This window comes from Netta rufina, assembly GCF_964035555.1.
Source record: "Netta rufina genome assembly, chromosome: 2".
Taxonomy (NCBI): domain Eukaryota; kingdom Metazoa; phylum Chordata; class Aves; order Anseriformes; family Anatidae; genus Netta; species Netta rufina.
In genome coordinates this window covers 22,398,958-22,419,652 of record NC_140124.1, presented here as the reverse complement: position 1 = coordinate 22,419,652, position 20,695 = coordinate 22,398,958, and the positions used below count along the sequence as shown (strand labels likewise).

The window sequence follows — 20,695 nt, the reverse complement described above, 5'->3', positions numbered from 1 at the left end:
CATTATGGCTTTGAATTTAACATTGCCTGTGTTTTCCCTTTGGTGCAAGAAGAATTTTGCTGAATTTTGCTTCTGCTGAAGCTAGATTTAATACAACAGAGCATTAAATCCTTGATATACATATTTTTAGATAAAAAAAAAACAACACAAGAGACTTTATTGCATTCTCAATTTAAATTCTCTTTTGCCCCTTCACATTGATCTCTGTTTTTGTATGTGCACATGCAAAATGACATTATTTGGAGACTTAGTTTAACACTACAGGTATAAGAAACTTTTCTGTTCTTCCAAGGCCAAGTCTTCATCTTTGCTATTCAGTGGTCCCATTTAGGAGGTACCTTGCTCTCTGCATTGATATAAGGACTGATTCCTTTAACTATGATTATCAGCAGGAGAGCCAGCTGATGTCAATACCATAAGAATTCTGCCAAGTGAAAACTGCTCATTTGAAAAGAATTTTGATAGGCAGTTGAATATATAATGTTATCTAAATTCTGTTGGAACAGAATCTTGACGTTGATACAGTCAAGAGTTGGTACCTTGACCGATTTGAAAATAGAGCAAAACCGAAGTGGTGGGTTACCTGTTCCATTTCCATCTAATCCCTGCAAGTAAGGGAAACTGTCCACTTCCCAGGGTGAACTGGCTGCAGTTAGATATGCTGTCAAATCACTGTAGCTAGTGTTCTCTGGTAATTTCACAGATCTTCTCTGAAAGTGAACTTGTGGCTGAGTCCGTGCACCTAAAAAAAAATTAAAAATGTCTTTATATCCAAAGTGGGCAGAATATTTAGGAGTTCACATTTATGGAAGCATATATACATTTGTTTTCATTACGTTTCATATACGTTGTTTTCATTACAAATTAAAATAGCTTGAGAAGGACAGAGACATCAGAAGGCTGTTGAGCACATGGAGGAAAAACAGTACTTCTACATTTGTTTTGCAATTGTTATTGTTTTTCTAGAAGCATTACTGAGGAAAATTGTTCAAGCATCTAATGTCAGAATCTTTTCTGACTACGTTATTTGCCAGGATCACTTCAAATTTAATTACATGCTTCTTTCAATGAATGTCACTGAAATTAAAATCAAATTCAGAGGTAGCGCATCTGAAAGCTCAGGGAAGTATCCTGTTCATCATTTTTTTGTTTACGCTTTGTTTCTTTTGATATAGAAATTTAAATTGTTTGCACTCTGAAGTGTTTTTCTAAGAAACTACAATTCTAGTCTCAGTTAACTCGGGTACTTTCCACACTGTATTTTTATATAGCTTGTGCCATGATAACTGTCTCTACCACTGACATTAATAGTCACTTCTTATTTAAACTACTGGATAAAAAGATTCACTTGACAAAGCTCAGGTGAAAACAGTTTCCATACTTTCCCATGCAAAGTACACATCTAAACAGAACCAGATTATTTGGCATGTAATTTTTCTTTTTTCCTCTGTCTTGTATAGTTTTAGCATTTTTTTCAGGATCACTAGCTGTTAATTGAAGGGTCTTACTGTAACATGATTTAAGACTGTATCATGTGCTATTTCATCTCTCATTTAAATCCTGGATTACAGAGTCAATAGTCTTTTTCAATGGATGCTCACCATTAATACTGTTTAGCAACACACAGCAAGACTCCATCTGCAAGTTTGTGTGCTACATGCAAATTAATTTTTAAATCAGAATCTATTGTGTTCCCCAGAGCTCTTGTTGAATACTCATTGCACACTCCCCCCACAGCTTAAAATCAAGAGGCAAGCAGTTCTTTCCTTAATTTGTATTTGACTACGTGGCTCAAGGATGACAACTCAAAACAGTTTTGCTTCTTTTCCTAAAAAAAGCAGCAGCTTCAGGTTGTGTGTCATTTCACTGAGATAAAGATTAAAGAGCTTGACTCAACTCTTAAATGTTACAACTGCCAATGTCACTAACCAGGAGGCTGGCATCTTTTCTTGAATTACCTTCTAGCAGGAGTTCTAGCTATGAGAAAACAGAACAAGCTTGTGTTGGCCAACAAAAATTGTCAAATAGGCAGGCAAGTGTATTCAAAAAGCTGATCATTGTTTAGCTGTCATTTCTTTAGTAATTCTGCAAGAATAAGCTGTTTGTTTGTTTGTTTTTTCCCCCTTAAATTCCTTAAACTTTAAGGTATTTACAGCAGGATCTCAAGACTAGCAGTATTCTTAAATGTTTAAGATAGTCATTAAACAACACACCTGTGAAACAGGAAGAAATCTCTTTCAGCCAATTTCTAGGTGTAAATGGAAAACAATATAAAAGACTAAATAAATTGACTGAAATGAACTTGGGAAAGACTTACCTCCCTAGTGCTTTACAATATTGTAATCATTTGCTGCTCCTCAGGGGCACATCTGTTCAAACACTCACAAATCTCTGACTGCACTGCTGTGGGTTCATATGTCCCATATGGATAAGCATCCACAGTAACAAAACAGCAAAAACCACAACAATAAAAATAGTATTAAGATTATCACTATCAGTTCAATGTAAAAATGTAGGATTTTCTGCTGACTAAATATCTGATTAAGATGAATTATTCAAGTTGCCAAGAATTGGCATTGTATTTCTGAAGATCCAAGTAATTAAGAATTAACAACAAAATAACTGTTGTTGAATCCATTACCACAACAATTTATGGGTAGGTTCTGGAATTTTCTATTAAAAAAGGATTATTTAGTAGCACTGAGAGAGCCATGAGCTGCCAAATCATAACTACAAAGGGAGAAAAACTCAAAAACAATACCTCAATTTCTTGAACCCTACAGACAACGCAAAATATTCCCATGGCTAAGTCCCAAAACTGACAGGAAACCTGCACAGGAATAAATTTGGATGCAAATTTTAAGGCGGAAGCTACTGAGGAACAGCTTCCTTTGTAGCTAGCCTGTGCATATAAATACAAATAATTGGTACAGAATAACCACTTAATTCACATCCTAGATTAACAAAATCCTTGATATTGAAATGCCCCAAGGAATCCGGTTTCCTTTTAAGAGGTCAAGTCCAGGACCTCAGGCAAGCTACTCATCCTTTGCATCTTGCTCTTCCTCCCTCTTAAAACATTCACCTCTCAGATGCTTAATTCAATAGGATATGCTTGGAAATTTGGGCATTAAAGTGAATGCACACCCAGTGAAGACTGGGTGTCCAGGTAGGGTTTTCTTTACGTCAGTAATGCTGCTTTTCCCTCAAGCTGTGCTGCCACAAGCTGTCCTCCCTCTCTGTCCAGGAATGTCCCTTTCTCCCCACTGGGGATGCTCATGGGAATTAACTTATAAAAACAAAATTAAAACCAATACACTTTACTATAAAATTGGCACGTGAGCTCTCTCCATTTTGGTGAGTGCCATAAGGGAAAGGGCTTTTAGCACCAATCTTATCTTCTTTAGGCATCCTCTTGTCAACATACCAACTGTGATTTACATGCTGTCATTTTCCATTTGCCAGTGAACTTCTCAAGGAGTTCCTGTAAGGCACCTCCTGCCACAAGGAATGTGTGACACGTGGCACCACACCAACAGTTTAGCTTCAATCTATGTGAAGTAACATCTGAAATATAATCAGTTCATGCTCTGATTGCCTGTATGGCAAAGAAAGACAAAGGGTACTGATACAGTTCCCATGCACTGAATGCAGAAGTTCAGCTCGTCACTGTGCTGCTATTAAATAACTTAAATGACCTAGGGGCTGAGCTGGCAAGCTCTATCTCTCACAGTTACTGACAGGATGCAGCAATGGATGTAACACTATCATGAACATGAAGTTGGCTGCATCTACTCAGACAAACTTCTCAATTGCATAAGAAGTTGCTTGCTTGCTTAATTATTCAAAAGCAACTGGTAACTTACTGTACTAGACATGCCTTTCTTTTCCTTTGGCGCCTCAAACACCAGTGTTCCCAGTCTGTGCCTAGTATAATAAGTTCTGTTTTGCTCTCGTTTTTGCATTAAGGTAACTCCTGATCAACTATTCTGCAGCAGCTTGAAGTAACTAGGAAATAAATTGGAGAAGTAACAGAGAAAAACTAGGTCACAAGGATTTTGGATCATGATTAGAGAGGTTCCATTCAAACACTGGTACAATGTCTAGGCTGTCTTTCATTTAGGTTTCATCACAGGACAATTCCCAAGAAAAGGAGTGTGGGTTGGTCCCATAAAATAGTTTTTACTGTGCAAGAATAAGAGTTCAAATTCAAACTCTTAGAATACTCTGGGTAACATTTTCTTTCTTTATTTTATTTCTCTGCTACACCAGCAGAATCAGTTACTTTATTCTAATATATTGGAACAGCCTTGATCAACTCACCCAGGGAGCAAGATTACACAGAAAATATTTAAGAGTCTCACTGACAGTTAAATGTCTCCCTGGCCCTTAAGTGTCCCTGTTTATTTTTTTTTTTTTTAAGAAAGGAAGCTGTAAAAAAAAAAAAAAAAATTATTTTAAGCGAATTGTGTAATAGTAGCCATTTGCATAAGAATACGAGTATTTACTCTATAATGTTAGAAGAATACTGTTGGTAAACAATGTTTCGTGTTTTGTCCTATGGAATCCCTTGTGATTTAACACAGTCCACTGTCCATCTAATTTACCCCATTATCTAATGTCAGCTCTCAAGCTGCAGAATTTATGTACCACAGCTGTGTTGTTCTCTAGCTCCTTCTGAGCGTTCCATCAGCTATGTAATTTGTTTAGTGCTTTTCCAGCTTCAGTCCTATCTAGTGCTCTCATTAATGAAAAGCCTATTGTGTCTGGATGGTTTCTAACCATAAAAAAAGATGTTAGGAAGGCATAATTGAATTATATTCCCTCGGATAAAACAAGGTTATCTTGCACTATTATTGAAGGTACTACTCCCCTGTTTATTATTATCTGCTAGAGTTTAAAATGATGGTATTCATAATGGATGTGAATAGGACAGAGTTTATGTACAGAGTGCTCACAGGAAGGATGACCCTTTGTTTTGTCTCACTGAGGTATCTTTAGGAAGTTCTGTTCTTTTGTTAGCAGACTTACTTCAGCATATCAGATCAGCTGGCCTAAGTTAGGTCAGATCCCTGCTAGATGAACATGTTGATTTTCTGCTGTGCAGTTCAGAAAATATAGCATATTCATTGGGCTGATATTACAGCTTCTTTTACTTTTGTGTTTTGCCTTATGAAAAGGGAATCTAGGTTTTATTCTTCTAATACAGTGGGTTTCACTGTAGTATGTGGGCTTGCAGGCAGTCTGCTAAGTGGTCCAGAGGAATTAATTAAGAAAAGCAAGTTTATATATTATCAATCATACGAGGCATTTTCAGTTTTTCTATGCTTCTAGCATTCACAGTAGGAGGCAAGAAAAAATTAGAGAGAATTCTTAGATAGTAAGAACATCAGAAAACATGTACTGTAGGATGATCAGAGGAGGTTAGATGATCTAACATCTAACAGACAGCAAAAGAAATTTAATCTCTAGCTCTCAAATGGCACACTAAAATTCAAACTTGTTTATTACCAAGTAACTTGGATTCCCTAGTCACAGCAGTTAGGGATGAATTTCACTATTAATCGATTCAGTAAAACCATTCCAGAGAGGAACATTCTGTAGGGAACTCACAAGAATCCCATACGAAATACTAGTCTCACCCACACTATAGAGTTCAAAATGTATGAGGCTGGCAGGTTTGTTTTTTTTTGTTTGAAATATCATTTAAGTTTCAATTCCAATTTCCAAAAATCAGCTTACCTTGAAATCCTGAGACTATTTGGACTACATCATCATAGACCATTAGAGTAGCTGAGCGTTCAGGAAGAAGGCCAAGACTCAGTGAAGAGAATACTGTAGAAGATAATTGGTTTAAGTGGGATATACTCGAATGCTCAGAAACATAACCCAACAACAACAGAACTTCTTTATTTTTGCAAATGCAGGCAACCAACGCTATTAAAATCATATTATATATGGGAGAGAAATCACATGCATTTTCTAAACCAAATAATTAAATTGCCAGGGTAATTATTATTGAACTAAACAGTATGTTCTACACTTTGATTCCCGATAAAGCCATGCACAGTAGGTCTGAGTACAGAAGGGTACAGTGGAAAGCAGGGTTTCAGGTTATAGTTCCCAGCTCCACAGAAAGACTTGTCATTACATAAAGATGAGTGAAACACTAACTCAAGTCTGGCTGAATTATTTCTGACGTGAAATGGTTACACTTCTTACCTCAGAAAGATTTTAATGAAACTTATACTTTTGAGATGCTTACATAAAAAGTCATACAGAAATGCAAAGTATGGTGAATAAGCCTGAATAATTTGCTTTAAAATACAGCATGTCCTTACTGAGACACCACCTACACTATAGAACCTCTACATATAGCAGAACTAGTGTCAATCTATCATGTGGTATGGAAGAGGACAAATAAATGGCTTTATTGCAAGAAGTCTGTGTTGAAAGGCCTCCTCTGCCACTGGGCACACACATTCCTTAAAGGGGATGGGTAGGTGTGGGTGTTGGGAGGATATGCATACATATCTGGAAAGTAAAAATATGACATAATATCATGCCAAACTTTTCAGACCCAGCAGACCAGAAATACACACAGAATTAGCTACTGAGAACACCTGATTCCTGCATCCATCAAAATATGCACCCATGAAAAGAGCAGGAGTTATATCTGCCCGCACTTCATGCATGCCTTTCAAGGGCAGAAGGAGAGCAGGAAGTTAATGCAGAGTAGGCATTTTTGATACCTGGGCACTATCCTGCATCTGCACCGGGAAGGTGCTTGGCCCACTTTGAATTGAGCACGAGCTGATGAAAACATTTCCAGAACTGATTAATAGAAGCACAAGGCCTTCAAATTTTCTGACGGTTTTTAAATTTCCTCTCAATTAACATGCATTGCTTTATACAAGAGATCAGTGGCATGGAATACAACAAGTGTAAAAGCCGGGTGCTGCAGCTGATGGAGCAATGCCAGGCCCAGGCTGGGTGACGAGTGGCTGGGAGCAGCTCAGCAGAAAGGGACCTGGGGGTGCCGGTGACAGCAGGCACAGCGTGAGCCAGCAGCGTGCCCTGGCAGCCAGGAGGGCAAACCCCATTTTGGGGTGCCCTGAGCACAGCACAGCCAGCTGGCCAGAAGAGGTGATCCTCCCTCCCGCTGCATTTGAGTGTTGGTGCTGCCCCACCTTGAATATTGTGTGTAGTTCACAATATAAAAAGATGTTCAGGGCCTTGATAGCATCCAGAGGAGGGCACCAAGGCTGTAAGAGGGCTGGAAGGCCTGTGCTGTCAGGAGAGGCTGGGGACACCTGGGCTGTCTGGTGTGGAGAAGAGGATGCCAAGAGGTGGCCTCATGGCTCTGGACAGCCTGCAGAGGAGGGGAGGCACAGAGAAAGATGCCGGCCTCTGCTCCCTGGTGAGCGATGGCAGGGTGCAGGAAGGGCACAGAGCTGTGCCAGGGGAAGGCCAGGCTGGGTGTGAGGAGAAATGTCAGTGCCATGAGGGTGGTCACACACCAGGATGGGCTTCCTTGAGAGGCAGATGGTGCCCCGTGCCTGTATGTGCTCAAGGGACGTTTGGACAATGTCCTCGGTGACATGCTTCATCTTGTGGCCAGCCCTGAAGGGGTCAGCAAGTTGGACTTGATGTTCTTTGAAGTTCCCTTCCAACTGAACTATTCTAACTCTAATACAGGTGTTTGAAGTAAGAGGAAGGCTGCATATTGTACTTAAAAAAAAAATAAAAATTAATGTTTTCAAGATCTAGTCTTACTCCAGCCTTCTCTGAATTAATTACTGCTTCAGATCCAATTGCTGTGCTTAAACTAGAAAATACATTGTAGAAAAGCAATCCAGTTTTCCTTTAAAGGTGTCCAGTGGTGAAGGATACACCACAACATCAGCATTCTAGGAACAAATTACGATGGCTGTTAAACTGTCTTTCTACCTGTTGAAATTTATTGATCATCTTTACAACACAAGTCCACTAGACAGAAGATTTCTTACTCATTTCTATGCAGGCATTGATGGACTATGATCAAATTACTCCATTATTCCCTGTAAGCAAGTGTTTTCCTGTAAGCCATATTTATATGGCTTAATCATTCTATATACCCCTGCAGTTTTAAACTTTCTTCTTGAATTGCAGATCCAGAACTACATGTAGACACACATTTCTCAGAGCGGCCATACCAAGAAGTGCTGAGATGGTACACCCAGTCTTCTCAGACTTCGTTTTTCCTCATTTTACAGATTATTCCCTGTTGTTGCAGTGCTGCATCATGAGCTTGTTCTCAACCACTGACCTACCATGTCTCATGTCTTCTGCAGAGCCACTGCTTCCCAGGTGAGATCTTCCCCACCAGAAACCCAGCAGGCTCCTAGAACTGCTCCTAGAACCATCCTTCCCCATGGTTTCCTTTGGCTGATGTTACCACCCAGTCTGAACTGGGCTTCTCAGTAACATCACTCTCCCCTAAATGTCCTGAATATGGAATAACAGTTGCAATTTTATTTGCTTTCAAACTATTTTCAAAGCAAAATCTATGTGTAGCCAAGAACAAATAGATGAGTACACATGGAAGCATCATGAACACTTCAACAAGTCAAGTGATGTTAAATTAATGAACTGTTAATAATTGGAGTCATGGCTCTGCTGATAAATAGTTTAATGGAAAAAGATCTTAATCTTTTCCTCCTGCCATTTATCACTATGTAAATAAATAATCCTCCTGCTTAAGTGGTAAAGAGCTAGTAATCATTTTGGTTGATATGAGAAAAGTTGATTTCTGCTGAATTATGAGAACAGAAAATCCTCAATGTTTGATTCTTAAAGCTACTACAATAATATCACGAGATCAGTGGCTGCACAGCCTTTCAGCATAACGTTACAACTAATGCATATTGCCTCTAATGGAAGAATCCTGACCCCTCAGCAAAGGCTTGTTACAGTGCTTTCAACATTATCAGCCTACAGCTTTCAAAGCTACTCCTGCTTGTGGTTGTCATTTCCAATTGAGGTGGTGGAAATAACCTGTCCATATCTCCTTTACCACAGCATACAGAACGGCATGTGAGTTTAAACCACTGGCATGGGTGGAACTCTGCTCAGAATGGTATATCTGGTCTGTGGAATGACAAATACTAATACTGTTAAATGGCATTTTCATGAAGAAATGAAAGATTTTCATTTTCATGAGGAAATGAAGATCCTGCTGTAAGGGTGTACACTGCAGAAACAAGATCTAAATATGCTGCCTATTCCCCATCATTCAACTCAGATTAAAACCAAAGGCAACAAGAAAACTCTCATAGTTTTCAAAACTTCTACATTGTGCTGGTTACAAGCATCACAAGGGGGGCATTTAAATACAAATGGATCTTTGTAAGTATTTTAACAACAGGCATCGGAGCCGAACACAAAAATAACAGCCTAAGTATTTTGGTCTGAATTATTGTGTCAGGGCCCTTTTAAGGAGTAATTCAAAGAACAAACCTGTTAAATCTACATGAGATGGATCAAGTTGTAACTTGTTGTTTCTTTAATCAAAGAAAGGATTAAGTTCACAGCAGGGAAAGCAAAAGAAAGGATTCTACTCCCAACTAAATCAATAGGAAATGATCTACCAATTTCAATGGAGAAGATTAAAGGTGAAAGGAATCTGTTTTCTGAGTAAAGCTCAGATTTCAGCTGTAGATAGAAAGATTTTGTGGAAACCGTATAGAATTACTGCTCTTTAAACTTCAATGACTTACCAAAACAATACTACCATATTTAATTCCCTTCCCTCAAAATCAATATTTAAGAGAAAGCAACAAACAAAAAACCCTAACTGAACAAACTCCAGGCCCATGGAAGAATATACGGCATTAAAAAGATCTAGGGTGTGAGTAGGAAATATAGGAGACACGGGGCAAGGGAAGGTTAATGCATGCTCTAATCATTTATGATTGTATCTTAAGGAAGTATGTTAAGTATGCTGAGGAAGCTGCACTTCAGCATATTTAAATAGAAAAAAAAAATCAAGGAAGTTTCTAGCTACAATCATAGCATAATTAAGGTTAGGAGGGAGCTCTGGAGGTCACCTGCTTCAGCCATGCATGGGGTTGTCCAGTTCAGTTCAGAATATCTTTAAAGGTGGAGATAACACAACCTTTCTGGGCAACCTGTTCAAAACTTCAGCTGCTGTTGCTGTACAGAATTGCTTCCTTTTATTTACTTGAAACCTTCTGTGCTGCAACTCATTCCAGTTGCTTCTTATTCGTTCATTATACTCCTAACAGCCTTGCTCTTCCCTATAGGTTCATTAAGCAGACAGAGAACATAGCAGAGCACGGTAGTGGAAACATGGAAGAAGTCAGTCTATCTTTTCTGAAGCAAGCAAACGCAGACAAGTAAGCGGCATGTTGAAATACGTAGAGCATAATTCTGGGTTTGAAGAAATTCGAACTGTTTACCCAGTCCAAACACAGATTTGCTGCTTGAACTTGAGGCAAGACACATGTTCCCACTCACTGCGTTGATATTAATAAATAAAGCAGAGTCAGAGCATGGGACCGAACACTGCCCTGTGCCTTATGCTATTTTAAATATTATTGCATTTAACACTTGGCATGGAATTGACCTGGGCTAATTACCAAATCCAAGGTGATGCCCAGGTATGCTTTGGATGTAACACAGGTCTGAGACCACTCCCAAACTGCTTGGACCCTAATTGTGATTGGGGATTAGAGGAAAGGCAGATGAAAGCTGCTGTGACCTTCATCTAGTTGTCATGTTTCAAGGTCAAAAAGGCACCCTTGACCTGTTTGGTTTAGCAGTACAGAAGTACACTTCAGGACTCAGTTTCCCCTCCTGTACCACTAATGTAACAGCTCCTATTTTCCACAAAATTTTGAAGCATTCAGATAAGAAATAGCATGCAAGTATTATTACTGTAATTGTTTGCCTGTTGAAGAAACTAACCGTGCTAATTATGTTAGAAAGTCTTTACAACTGGATAACAACTGCAGATTTAGGCTGTCCTATGAGACATGGCCAAGAACTGGAAGGCCAGGGCTGGCCTATAATGCAACAGTTGGTTGCTATACCTCAGGAGAGAAAAGAACTAGTACATCACAGATGCTGAAAGAGAGCATTTGAAAACAGAGTTCCTATTAAGAAAAAGACCTGGAGTAGATCTGTCTGTTCTGTGGAGCTGTAAGAGTACCAACAGTTGTTTGAAAACTGACACAGCACTGTATCAAGGACAGGCAGGAGCAGAGCGAATCTCTGCGCAGCCCTGATGCCACAGCTTAGCTGAGGAAGGAACCTTGCACTTCTGAAACGCACAGATGTTCTTCCTCCCACCCAGGATTGCAAGCATTAAAATATATCATATAAATCATATTGTGTAACTTCCTTTAGACGCAAAATCTTACCTCAGAACAAAAATAAAGGTCTCTTACCAGGCAATCTTACAGGTTTCCATGGTGCAGAATTTGGCACATATGCATGTTTACTAGCAGTCACTATCAGCTGATTGCCCAACTTATACTGAAACTTGAGGAAGGCAGTGCCATCTGCTCCTGAGGTTCCAGATGCAATGGAGATCTGGTTGGTAAAAATCTCAATGAAGGCTTCAGTTACTGGCTGATGTGTGCTGGCATCGCTTACATGGACCTTCAGCGTTACTTCTGCAATGACAAACAACCACAGTGATTATCACTGGAAAAGCTTCTGCAGGAGGCAGCAGTTAGAAAGCACCAGCACGCCAACGACCATGAAGACACAGGGCTCAGAGACCTCGGACACGTTGGTGCTAGGTATAACCTGCTTTCCTGGCCTGCCATTCACCATTTCAGGTAGCTGCTCTTTTGCACGAGATGCTGCAGCTTGTCACAAGGCAGACCACGTGCTCTGGCCCCGAATTACTGCCCAACTGGCTAGCCCTACCTGCGGAGGCATGTACATCCTTCCTATGCAGCTGGGCAGCACATCACCAGTGGCAGGCAATATTCAATTGATGGGCAACACATCAGTCTCATTGTAGCTTCATAATTCTATACACACATGCTATCTAATATCATAGATTAGGCACAGATGGTGCGGCACCCCTCTGTATTCCTAGGGGAGCCTAGGAATAAAGTGGGCTGTGATACAGCCAGAGATCTTGAATCCTGGTAGGAAAGGCTGCCCCAGGTGGCACTAGACTGCTCTGATGACATCTATCCAGGTCGGTGAAACCTCACAGGATCAGATCCTTGCCCTCAAAGCAGGGCATGACCAGGTAGGATGCTGAGTGCTAGCGGTGAACAAGAGAGAAACACCTTCCCCTCCCCGGCTCCCTGTTCACTTGCCCTTTTTCCAAAGGGGCCAAAATGTCACAGCACCTAGTGCTATCTGCTTGTCACTCCCAACACAAGTGAATTACCCCTCCCCAACACAAGTGAATTACCCCTCCCCATACACAACCACTGAGTGTAAGCAGTGGAAAAGCGATTGTTAAGCCAGTAGGAGAATCATACGTATTGCAGACACATAGTCAGAAGCCAACACAATGGACTACAGCTTACTTGAGTAATGTGCCCTTTTTCCAGAAACTAATTACTTGTTTAAATGTTTCCAGATGTGCAATATTTGTCCACTCCTATGACTAAACCATGCATCGTGTCACAAGCCTTTTGTTACATAAAGCGGAGTGGCTTGTGCAAGACAGTCCCTCGGAAAGGCACGCCTCTGTATCGATGATATTTTTCTGTCCCCACAATAGTTCCTCTGCCTCATGCTCTGAAGTAGCAGCTGTTGCCTTTCTTCAATAGCTATGACTTAAATGCAATGCTGCGCTGAAAAGACCCGGCAGCAGTCCAATGCCTCAACCAAACCACTCCTTGGATTTTTTCCTTCATGGTCCCTTCATTCTCCTAAATGAGAACCTACCTCCTTTTTCTCTTCTCTCCCATTCTCATATTTCTCTTGTTCTTGCCTTCACCTTTGGAGATTCTCTTATTCTTGCATGAACTCCCCTCCCTTAGCTTAGTTCTTTCCACAAGGTGGTAGACAATGTTTTGCAAAATCCCTTTTTATGTCAGGGAAATGCAGCCACTAACAAGCAAGATGCTCATACTCCATGTGCAACTCATTTCTTCATGTGCTGCCCAGAAAAGAGAGCGTGACCTCATTTTCATATGTATTTAAAAACAACACATTAGTTTCTATGGAACAGAGCTGGGGATACAGTTCTATTATATTAATATAGCCTATTAGGAAATTAATGAAATTATTTTCATATATATAAGCACTGAACCACCAGGACGTAACACCAAGAAGAACAACAAAGAGCTTAACAAAATCTGTTGTGAATTTCAGTAGTGAAATGACACAACTGAGTAAGCTAAGAAACATCATGACAATATAAAATTTACAAAAGGGCACCATGATCTAATACAACCCCTCAAAATATCAGCACCTATTTCCTAAGGGCATTTCAGCTAGAAAGATATTGGGCCCTTTTATAAGCAGAGACCTTCTGTCTGAATCCCAGAGCACAAAAATATAAGTATCAGGCAGCCCTGAACAAAAATCCCATTAGAGAAATTCATCATCATCACAGCCCTCGCTTTAGAACTTGGCAATGAAAAATGCCAATTTGGAGGGGATCAGCATGAAATACATTCTAGCTATTAAAGATTCTGGACTTGTTCCCAGTTTTGCATTTAGTAGTGAAAGAAAACAACATATATTGAAAAAACAGCATACATACACTCTGGTGCACACGTATAGAACGCGTCCTTTGAAACCTTGCTTTGCCTAACAAGTAAGTTGTGAAATCTTGTGCATATGAAAGGAAGCCGTGTTCATCAAAGGAGAAATGAATATGTATTTACGCATTTACAAACTGTGCATGTATTTACAAATGTTAGGACAAAGAGCAATGTAAGTTTTTATTTTCTGAATGTGCAGGGACAACATAGATCTAAAGCCAGATAGCTACGCTGTTAATGTTTCCCACTTTGAACTGCCTAGCAAACAATGTTGAAGAACAGATGTGGCTAAGAATAATGGGTCATGCATTAAAACAAAAGCAAGGAAAGAAGACGAGCTGAGTGCTGTGGTTAACAGTATCACTAACATGTAAGTTAGCCTTTTCTAAACCAGTCATACGTAACAAGGAACCAATGAGCTCTGGAATATTAAATAGTAATCAAGAAGGAAAACTAGAAAATAATGTAAGTATTAAGCCTATTTAATTCCTTATAGACACGCAAAATTCTGGGACAGAGAATAATACTAAAATTGATCAAGTGATGAAGACAGATTAATACACAAATTTACCCGTGCACATAAATCCACCTCATTCTCTCAGACAAGAGAGCTAGCCATGGGTATCTCTAGGAAGAAATCCATTTATTCCTCACCCTGTAGCTCCTGCATCCATCTCATGAGGGTCTCCAAAATGCTCTTTCCAAACTGAAATGATGAAGGCCATAACCCAAGCTGGACGACTGACGTCTTGAAAGGCAAATGACTGGAACTGCCACTAGATCTCTGGGGCTATTTATCCTTCTCTTTTTTTTTTTTTTTAATATTTTTTTTTTTCCCTAAGAAGACAGAGAAAATCCTAGCAGCTTGAACAACTCTACATTCTTTTCATGTATTATCTTCACTGACATATGTGTGAAATGTACACAACTTGCTTAAATCAGGGCTTTCTCCCACACAGCAGCTACTTTTTCTTCTTATCTAATGCAGCAGTGAAGTCATGAACACAGAACCTGCATTATCACACTAATTTCCACAGCAATAGCATGACCACAAGCTTTAAACTGGAAATAAATTGTTGAAGAAAAGCCTCTTTCAAACAGAGGCAGTGATAAGAACAATCTATAAAGCAGGATTACCACGAAAACTTACAACTATACAGTAAGCTTCAGAACTGGGATGAGATATTCAGGCACTTTTTCTTAAAGAACAGGAGGCATGAAAAAGGGAAAGAAGCAAACAGAATAAGGACAGCAAATGATCTATGATCAGTCTGACCTCAAATTAGTATGGAGGTCTTAGACTGAAACTTTAGCTATACTAGAAGAAGTATTTAATTTTAAAAAGCTGCTTAGAGGACTCATTATTAGCTAAGGAATAAAGTCCTTCAAAATATCTGGCAAACTTTTCAGCTGGTGCTCTCAACAAAACAGTGGGGATAAAGCATACATTATTCTTGAGTTTTACAGAATACCACCGCAAGGAGCTCTGACAGAATTAAAGACACATGGACTCAGAGAAGGACACGTACAGGAAGCAAGAAACACAATGGAGGCAGGGATCTGAAATCACCATGGAAGATGAACTCAGAGAACGTGAACTGCTTATAAGAGCGAGCTTCATTCTGCCACAGCATTGTAGAATCACAGAATGGTTTGGGTTGGAAGAGAAATTAAAGATCACCCAGTTCCAATCCCCTGCCATGCGCAGGGACACCTCCCACCAGACCAGGTTGCCCAAAGCCCCATCCAGCCTGGCCTTGAACACCCCCAGGGATGGGGCATCCACAGCTTCTCTGGGCAGCCTGTGCCAGGGCCTCACCACCCTATGAGTGAAGAATTTCTTCCTAATATCTAATCTAAATCTAACAACTTTTACTTTAAAGCCATTCCCCCTTTCCTATCACTACAATCCCTGACAAAGAGTCCCTCCCCAGCTTTCCTGTAGGCCCCCTTAAGGTACTGGAAGGCCGCAATGAGATCTCCCCAGAGCCTTCTCTTTTCCAGGCTGGACAACCCCAGCTCCCTCAGCCTGTCTTCACAGGAGCGGTGCTTCAGCCCTTTAATCACCTTCTTGGCCCTCCTCTGGACCTGCTTTAACAGGTCTTTCTTATGCTACCGGCCCCAGAGCTGAGTGCAGGGCTGCAAGACGAGTCTCACGAGAGTGGACTAGTGGGAAAGAATTGTGATAGTGTTGTGCTTTCTATTATTTACTAAAGCTGGATTATTCTTCTCCCAGATTTTGAAAGAGCTTTGCTTTTTGCTAGTAGCAAGGTCTTGAAGGAAGGAAGCAAGTGCAGTGGTACTGGTGGTTCTTCTCCATGCAGCCAAGCAGAGGCGGCTGAGGTAAGAGGTAAGAATTCATCATACTGATGAATTCTGACCGCGCTCATGCCCTGAGACAGTCCAGCCACATTCACAACGGGCTGTGCCTGAGCTGATAGCTCTGCCCAACATACGTGGCTCCTGACCAGTGAATCCAGCTCTTTTGGACCTGAGCATGCACACGGTTCCCTGTTGGCTCTCAGGGCCACTCAGGCTCGCACAGGTAGAGCCAGAGTAATCTGCACCTGCAACGCACGCGTGTCCTACCATCATGTTCTTACAGCAGTGTTTCATGTCCAAGGCAAGAGCTAGTCATGTTAACTGCTTATTTCCAGGAGGTAGGCTGCTAGTGAAGATACCCTGTCTGGGTGGGCAAGAAGAATGTCTGCCCCTGCCTAACAGTGCAGCCAGGAATGGGCCACTTAAAGTCATTAAAAAAATGTAAGGCACCTGGAAAACCCTGCAACCCTGCCTTCTAGAATCCCAAAGCAAAGTTGGAATAGCAGTTAAGTGGGAATACAGCAAATACAGGGTTAAATTCCATTAAGAGATCAAGGCTGCTGTATCTGTATGGTCAAGCAAGAAACTCTAACCTAAATTTATTTTCTTATATTTATATTCCTTTGTCTTCCTTCAGCAATCACATCTTATTTGTTTTTCAAATGAGAGCAAACCAAAAGTACTAGTTACAGTGAAAACAGCTGCTTAAGAGTAACTCCCAGTTTTCTAGTTCCAAATCGATTGTCAGCTATATAAAGAAAACCAGCATCTCCAAGGTTATCATTTGGGAAAGTGAAATAAAAAAAGACCTAAAAACCCCTTACATGCTAGCATTCCAATCCAGAAGCCCATCTGTCTACTTAATCTGATTTTTTAGATTTTACTAAGTCTAAACTTTCTCTGAGCAATCCTTCCTGTGCCATCTGCTCTATGAACCACGCTGCCTCCTCTGAAATACAAGCAACCTTAAGGCAACTGTTTCTGCAGTTGCAATCCCACTTCTTGGACCCCCAAACCCTCTTTAGATCACTGTGAACTCCCAGTTTGGGAAAGAACTGAACTGATACTATAAACAAACTCCAAAAAAGTGAAAAACACTGTTTTTCATTGTTGTTGCTGTTGTTTTTCAAATAAGCCAGTAACACTATATAGGAAGAAAAATCCCGAGTGCTTTTAGTGATGGCACACTGTCAGATGTCACATACTGAAATAAACAGAAAAAAGCGATGACAGCATTTGGGAATCAAAGATTACAATCTTATTTAGGTCCCAATCTTGCAATTTGGTTGCTGTGCACACACCCCTCTGTCAGGCAGACTCCCTCTGACGTCTGCTGGACAGATGATCTCTTTTGGGAGCAGGCTGACACAGGCAGCCGTTACCACTTATCTTTTCCTCTGGGGGTCCCCTATCCGTGGACAATGTCAGGATATTACCAAAGAAAGAGATATTTAAATTATCTAGGTTTTGATTAGAGAAAGAAAACTTCCTGCTCATTTAAAAAAATGCCACTAGGAACTTTATTTAAAATTGCATTCTCCGTGCAGTTCGAGCTTACTGGCAGCATGCCTGTTTTTGAATCCTACATGCCAAATGGATAAGCCTTTCTGCCTCTTAACCTTTCGCCTGTGTGCAAGGTCACCCCCTCAGCCAAACAATAGGATTTTAATTTATCTGAGGGAAACCATTTTCCTAGAATAAGGAGTGTTCCACATTCCCTAGCCATGGATGCCAACCCAAGCACTCACATCTTATCTTTCTAACGAATTGCATCAAGAAGTCTCTACTGACAAACAAACTTCAAAATAGTACCAGAACACATCCATATGAGAAAAAGGAAATGTGCGGGTAAAATCCCTCCAGAAACACACAGGCTCTGGTCTTAATTATTGTGGTCACCTGAAAGTGAGTCTACACGCACCTCCTCGCACAGCAAACCCCGCAGTCTCGTAGAGGAGTCACCAGAGAGAAGATGGCAGCACAGCAGAGCTTTCCCCTCTAGCACGAGTGCCCAAGCTTTCACCGTTGTGAGTGTCTGCCACTGACTTCTGTGGAGCCAGACCACGCCGAGGATGGGAGGCAGAGGGTCTGCTTCTGCTTGTTGCCTGGACAGAGGCTCTCGATAGGTAACTTCACAAGCTGAAGGGCTGCTGCATGGAATTAGCATGGGATGCCGACAGATCTTGATGTGCACTTCTGAAACGGGTGGGAGGTGTTTATACAGAGAGGCGCCTTCTCTAAATGAGGGAATGAAGACCATGCAAGTTTTTAAGCAGAAGGACTCTTTGGTAAGTATGAGAAGGCAGCAGTAGCACACAAGACAGGTTAGACAAAATACGCTTTAAACTCACCTCAGTAACAGTGCACTGGAAAAGGGCCCTAGAACAACTTAGGAGGACTGCTGCAGTCCCTGCCTCTGCGGAAGAGCAGCATCCAGCAGAAAGATCCTTACTTCCTTCTGTCCACTGCAGGAAGGATTTAGGAAACAGAGGAGTTCAGAGAAGAGCCACCTAACAACCAAGGGGAGAAGAAAGTCTGAAGGCCATCTAAGAACCCAACCTCTTCAGAAAGACTGCGAGAGAAGGCTGGGTCACTGCACAACAGGGGACTATAGAGAAGGACAGCTGAGGAGCTTTTACTCTTGCTGACAGAGATGCAGAATCACCCACCAGCTGCACACCAAAATTAAGCAAAATTTAGGTGCAATTTCTTAGCTGGAAGATAATTTGACAAGAGAACTGCTTACTAGAAGGCAGATTCACTACGGCTGACAGCCAATGGGAAGATTATTTTTTTATTATTATTTAAAAAAAAAAACACTAATTTTATTTCTAGATGTTTCATGATTATAATTATTGTACAATTTTGAAATTAATCAAATTAATGTTTAATTCTAGAACATTTATGAAGCTAGCCCAAATGATTGTCTGTGGGGCTTCTTTTTAGCACTGCAATCAATTTGCTAAATCCTGTTCTGCTTTACAGGCTGTGGGGAAGACTATCAGTACAGTCCTCTGCATGGTCTGAGCTCTTGTAGTGTGAGATTTAATTATAGTTATCCCACCTCAAAAGACAGGAAGACATTTTTTTTCCTCCAAATGCACAACTGACTGTGATTTCTGAGTGTGTCATCCCGTCCCCAACCCCCAACCCCCCTTGTTCTTCTTCAGAAACAGCAGAAATCTGATGCAATGGGAGCTGCAGAGGCCGATCTCGTAGCTGGTGCAGACAGACCCCTCTGTGAGATGTCTGGTGGATGCACTGGATAATCAGGATCTGAGGTGGTGAAGAAATCTGCTCTCTCAGGTCCCACCTGAGGCTTTTTTTGTCCTCTGCAGCACAGTTTGATTCATCTGCATTTCTCATCTAACATTCCTTGCCACTACAAGTGCCTCAGGCATTGCTGGCACCACAGCTCGTTCCTCTACTGCACAGGAATTTAATTTCCAGGGGACTGAAATGGTTGAGTTTAATTAAAATAACTGGACTCAATACTCAATATTCAAATAAAGCACAGCAGTCTGTGATAGAAAGGTCAGATAGGTTCCCTAATGTCTCTTCAGGTTTAAAAAAAATAAGTTTACTAAAGCATTTAAAAATTAAAATCGGTAAATACACTAGTTTATCGCAAAATGCATTACTTACCACTGGCAATGCACACATTTTAATAAAAGTGTCACAAAAGGAACTAAAGCACTTCATACCACCTCCAATGACAACCAGGCTCCTACACAACCATGTGCTCAGGGGGGAGGGAGGGGCAGTTAAAGGGTAATAAAATAAAGACATTCATCACACAGGTGTCCAACATTTGAAAGAGGATTTGCATATCCTCACCTTCTAGAGCCTTGAGTATTACCACTAAAATTAATTTCTTGGGGAAAAAAAAAAAAAAGATAGGAAACTGCTTTAATTTAAGAAAAAAAAAAAAAAAAGAAAAAAAAATTGAGAGCTATATGCATAATGCCCAGATGAGATCCTGATACCCTATTGTTAAGTGATTAAACAAGCATTTATAATTAACTCAAAACTCACACAGCTATGAAACTCATGAATAGCAATAGTTGCATTAACAGGTCTGCCTTTGATCTCTACAGGAACCGTGCACGGCACAAACTAATTTCATTTCCAAACCCTGGATTTTAGGCATGGGATTGTATAAAGATACTGTCATGCCAGTGCAGATGGAAGTTGGGTTTCAAAGCTTTAGCCTGCCACCCGCATAATGTGTTCTTTACAAGACATGAAAAAGTAATCCCAGCATAAAAACCTCTCTTTTTCCTAATAGAGTCCTTTGAAACTCTGTTTGGAGATCAACATGGAATGAAACATTAATGCACTGATATTTTTCAGTTGCTCAGCATTAGGATTCTCCACTGATTCAAACAAGACCACAGCTGATTTTGCAACATCAGCTCTAAGACGTTTCGAGGATAACACGCTGAGCTCAACTGCTGCACAGCTCACAGGGATTTCAAGCCAGCTTTATACCTACTACATCATCACTCCAGCCTGGGGGAGGGCAGAAAGGGAAAGCTTGTATTTGCTTATCCATGAATGGCTGTGATCCGTTTTCTTGGAACAGCTTTTTCCTAATTCTATAAATAACAGTATGCATCTGATGAATG

General features: G+C 40.6%; 1 protein-coding gene across 1 annotated transcript in view; it reads right to left on the bottom strand.

Moving 5' to 3' along the window:
* FAM171A1 (family with sequence similarity 171 member A1) overlaps window positions 1-20,695 on the bottom strand; it is an 87,312-nt gene that overhangs the window by 25,734 nt on the left and 40,883 nt on the right. Inside the window, exons 2-4 of the mRNA XM_084306746.1 lie at window positions 11,451-11,678; window positions 5,743-5,835; window positions 584-742 (exon numbers count right to left, since the gene is read on the bottom strand). Of these exons, the coding sequence (XP_084162872.1) occupies window positions 584-742; window positions 5,743-5,835; window positions 11,451-11,678 (480 nt within the window). The remainder of the gene's footprint in view (window positions 1-583; window positions 743-5,742; window positions 5,836-11,450; window positions 11,679-20,695) is intronic.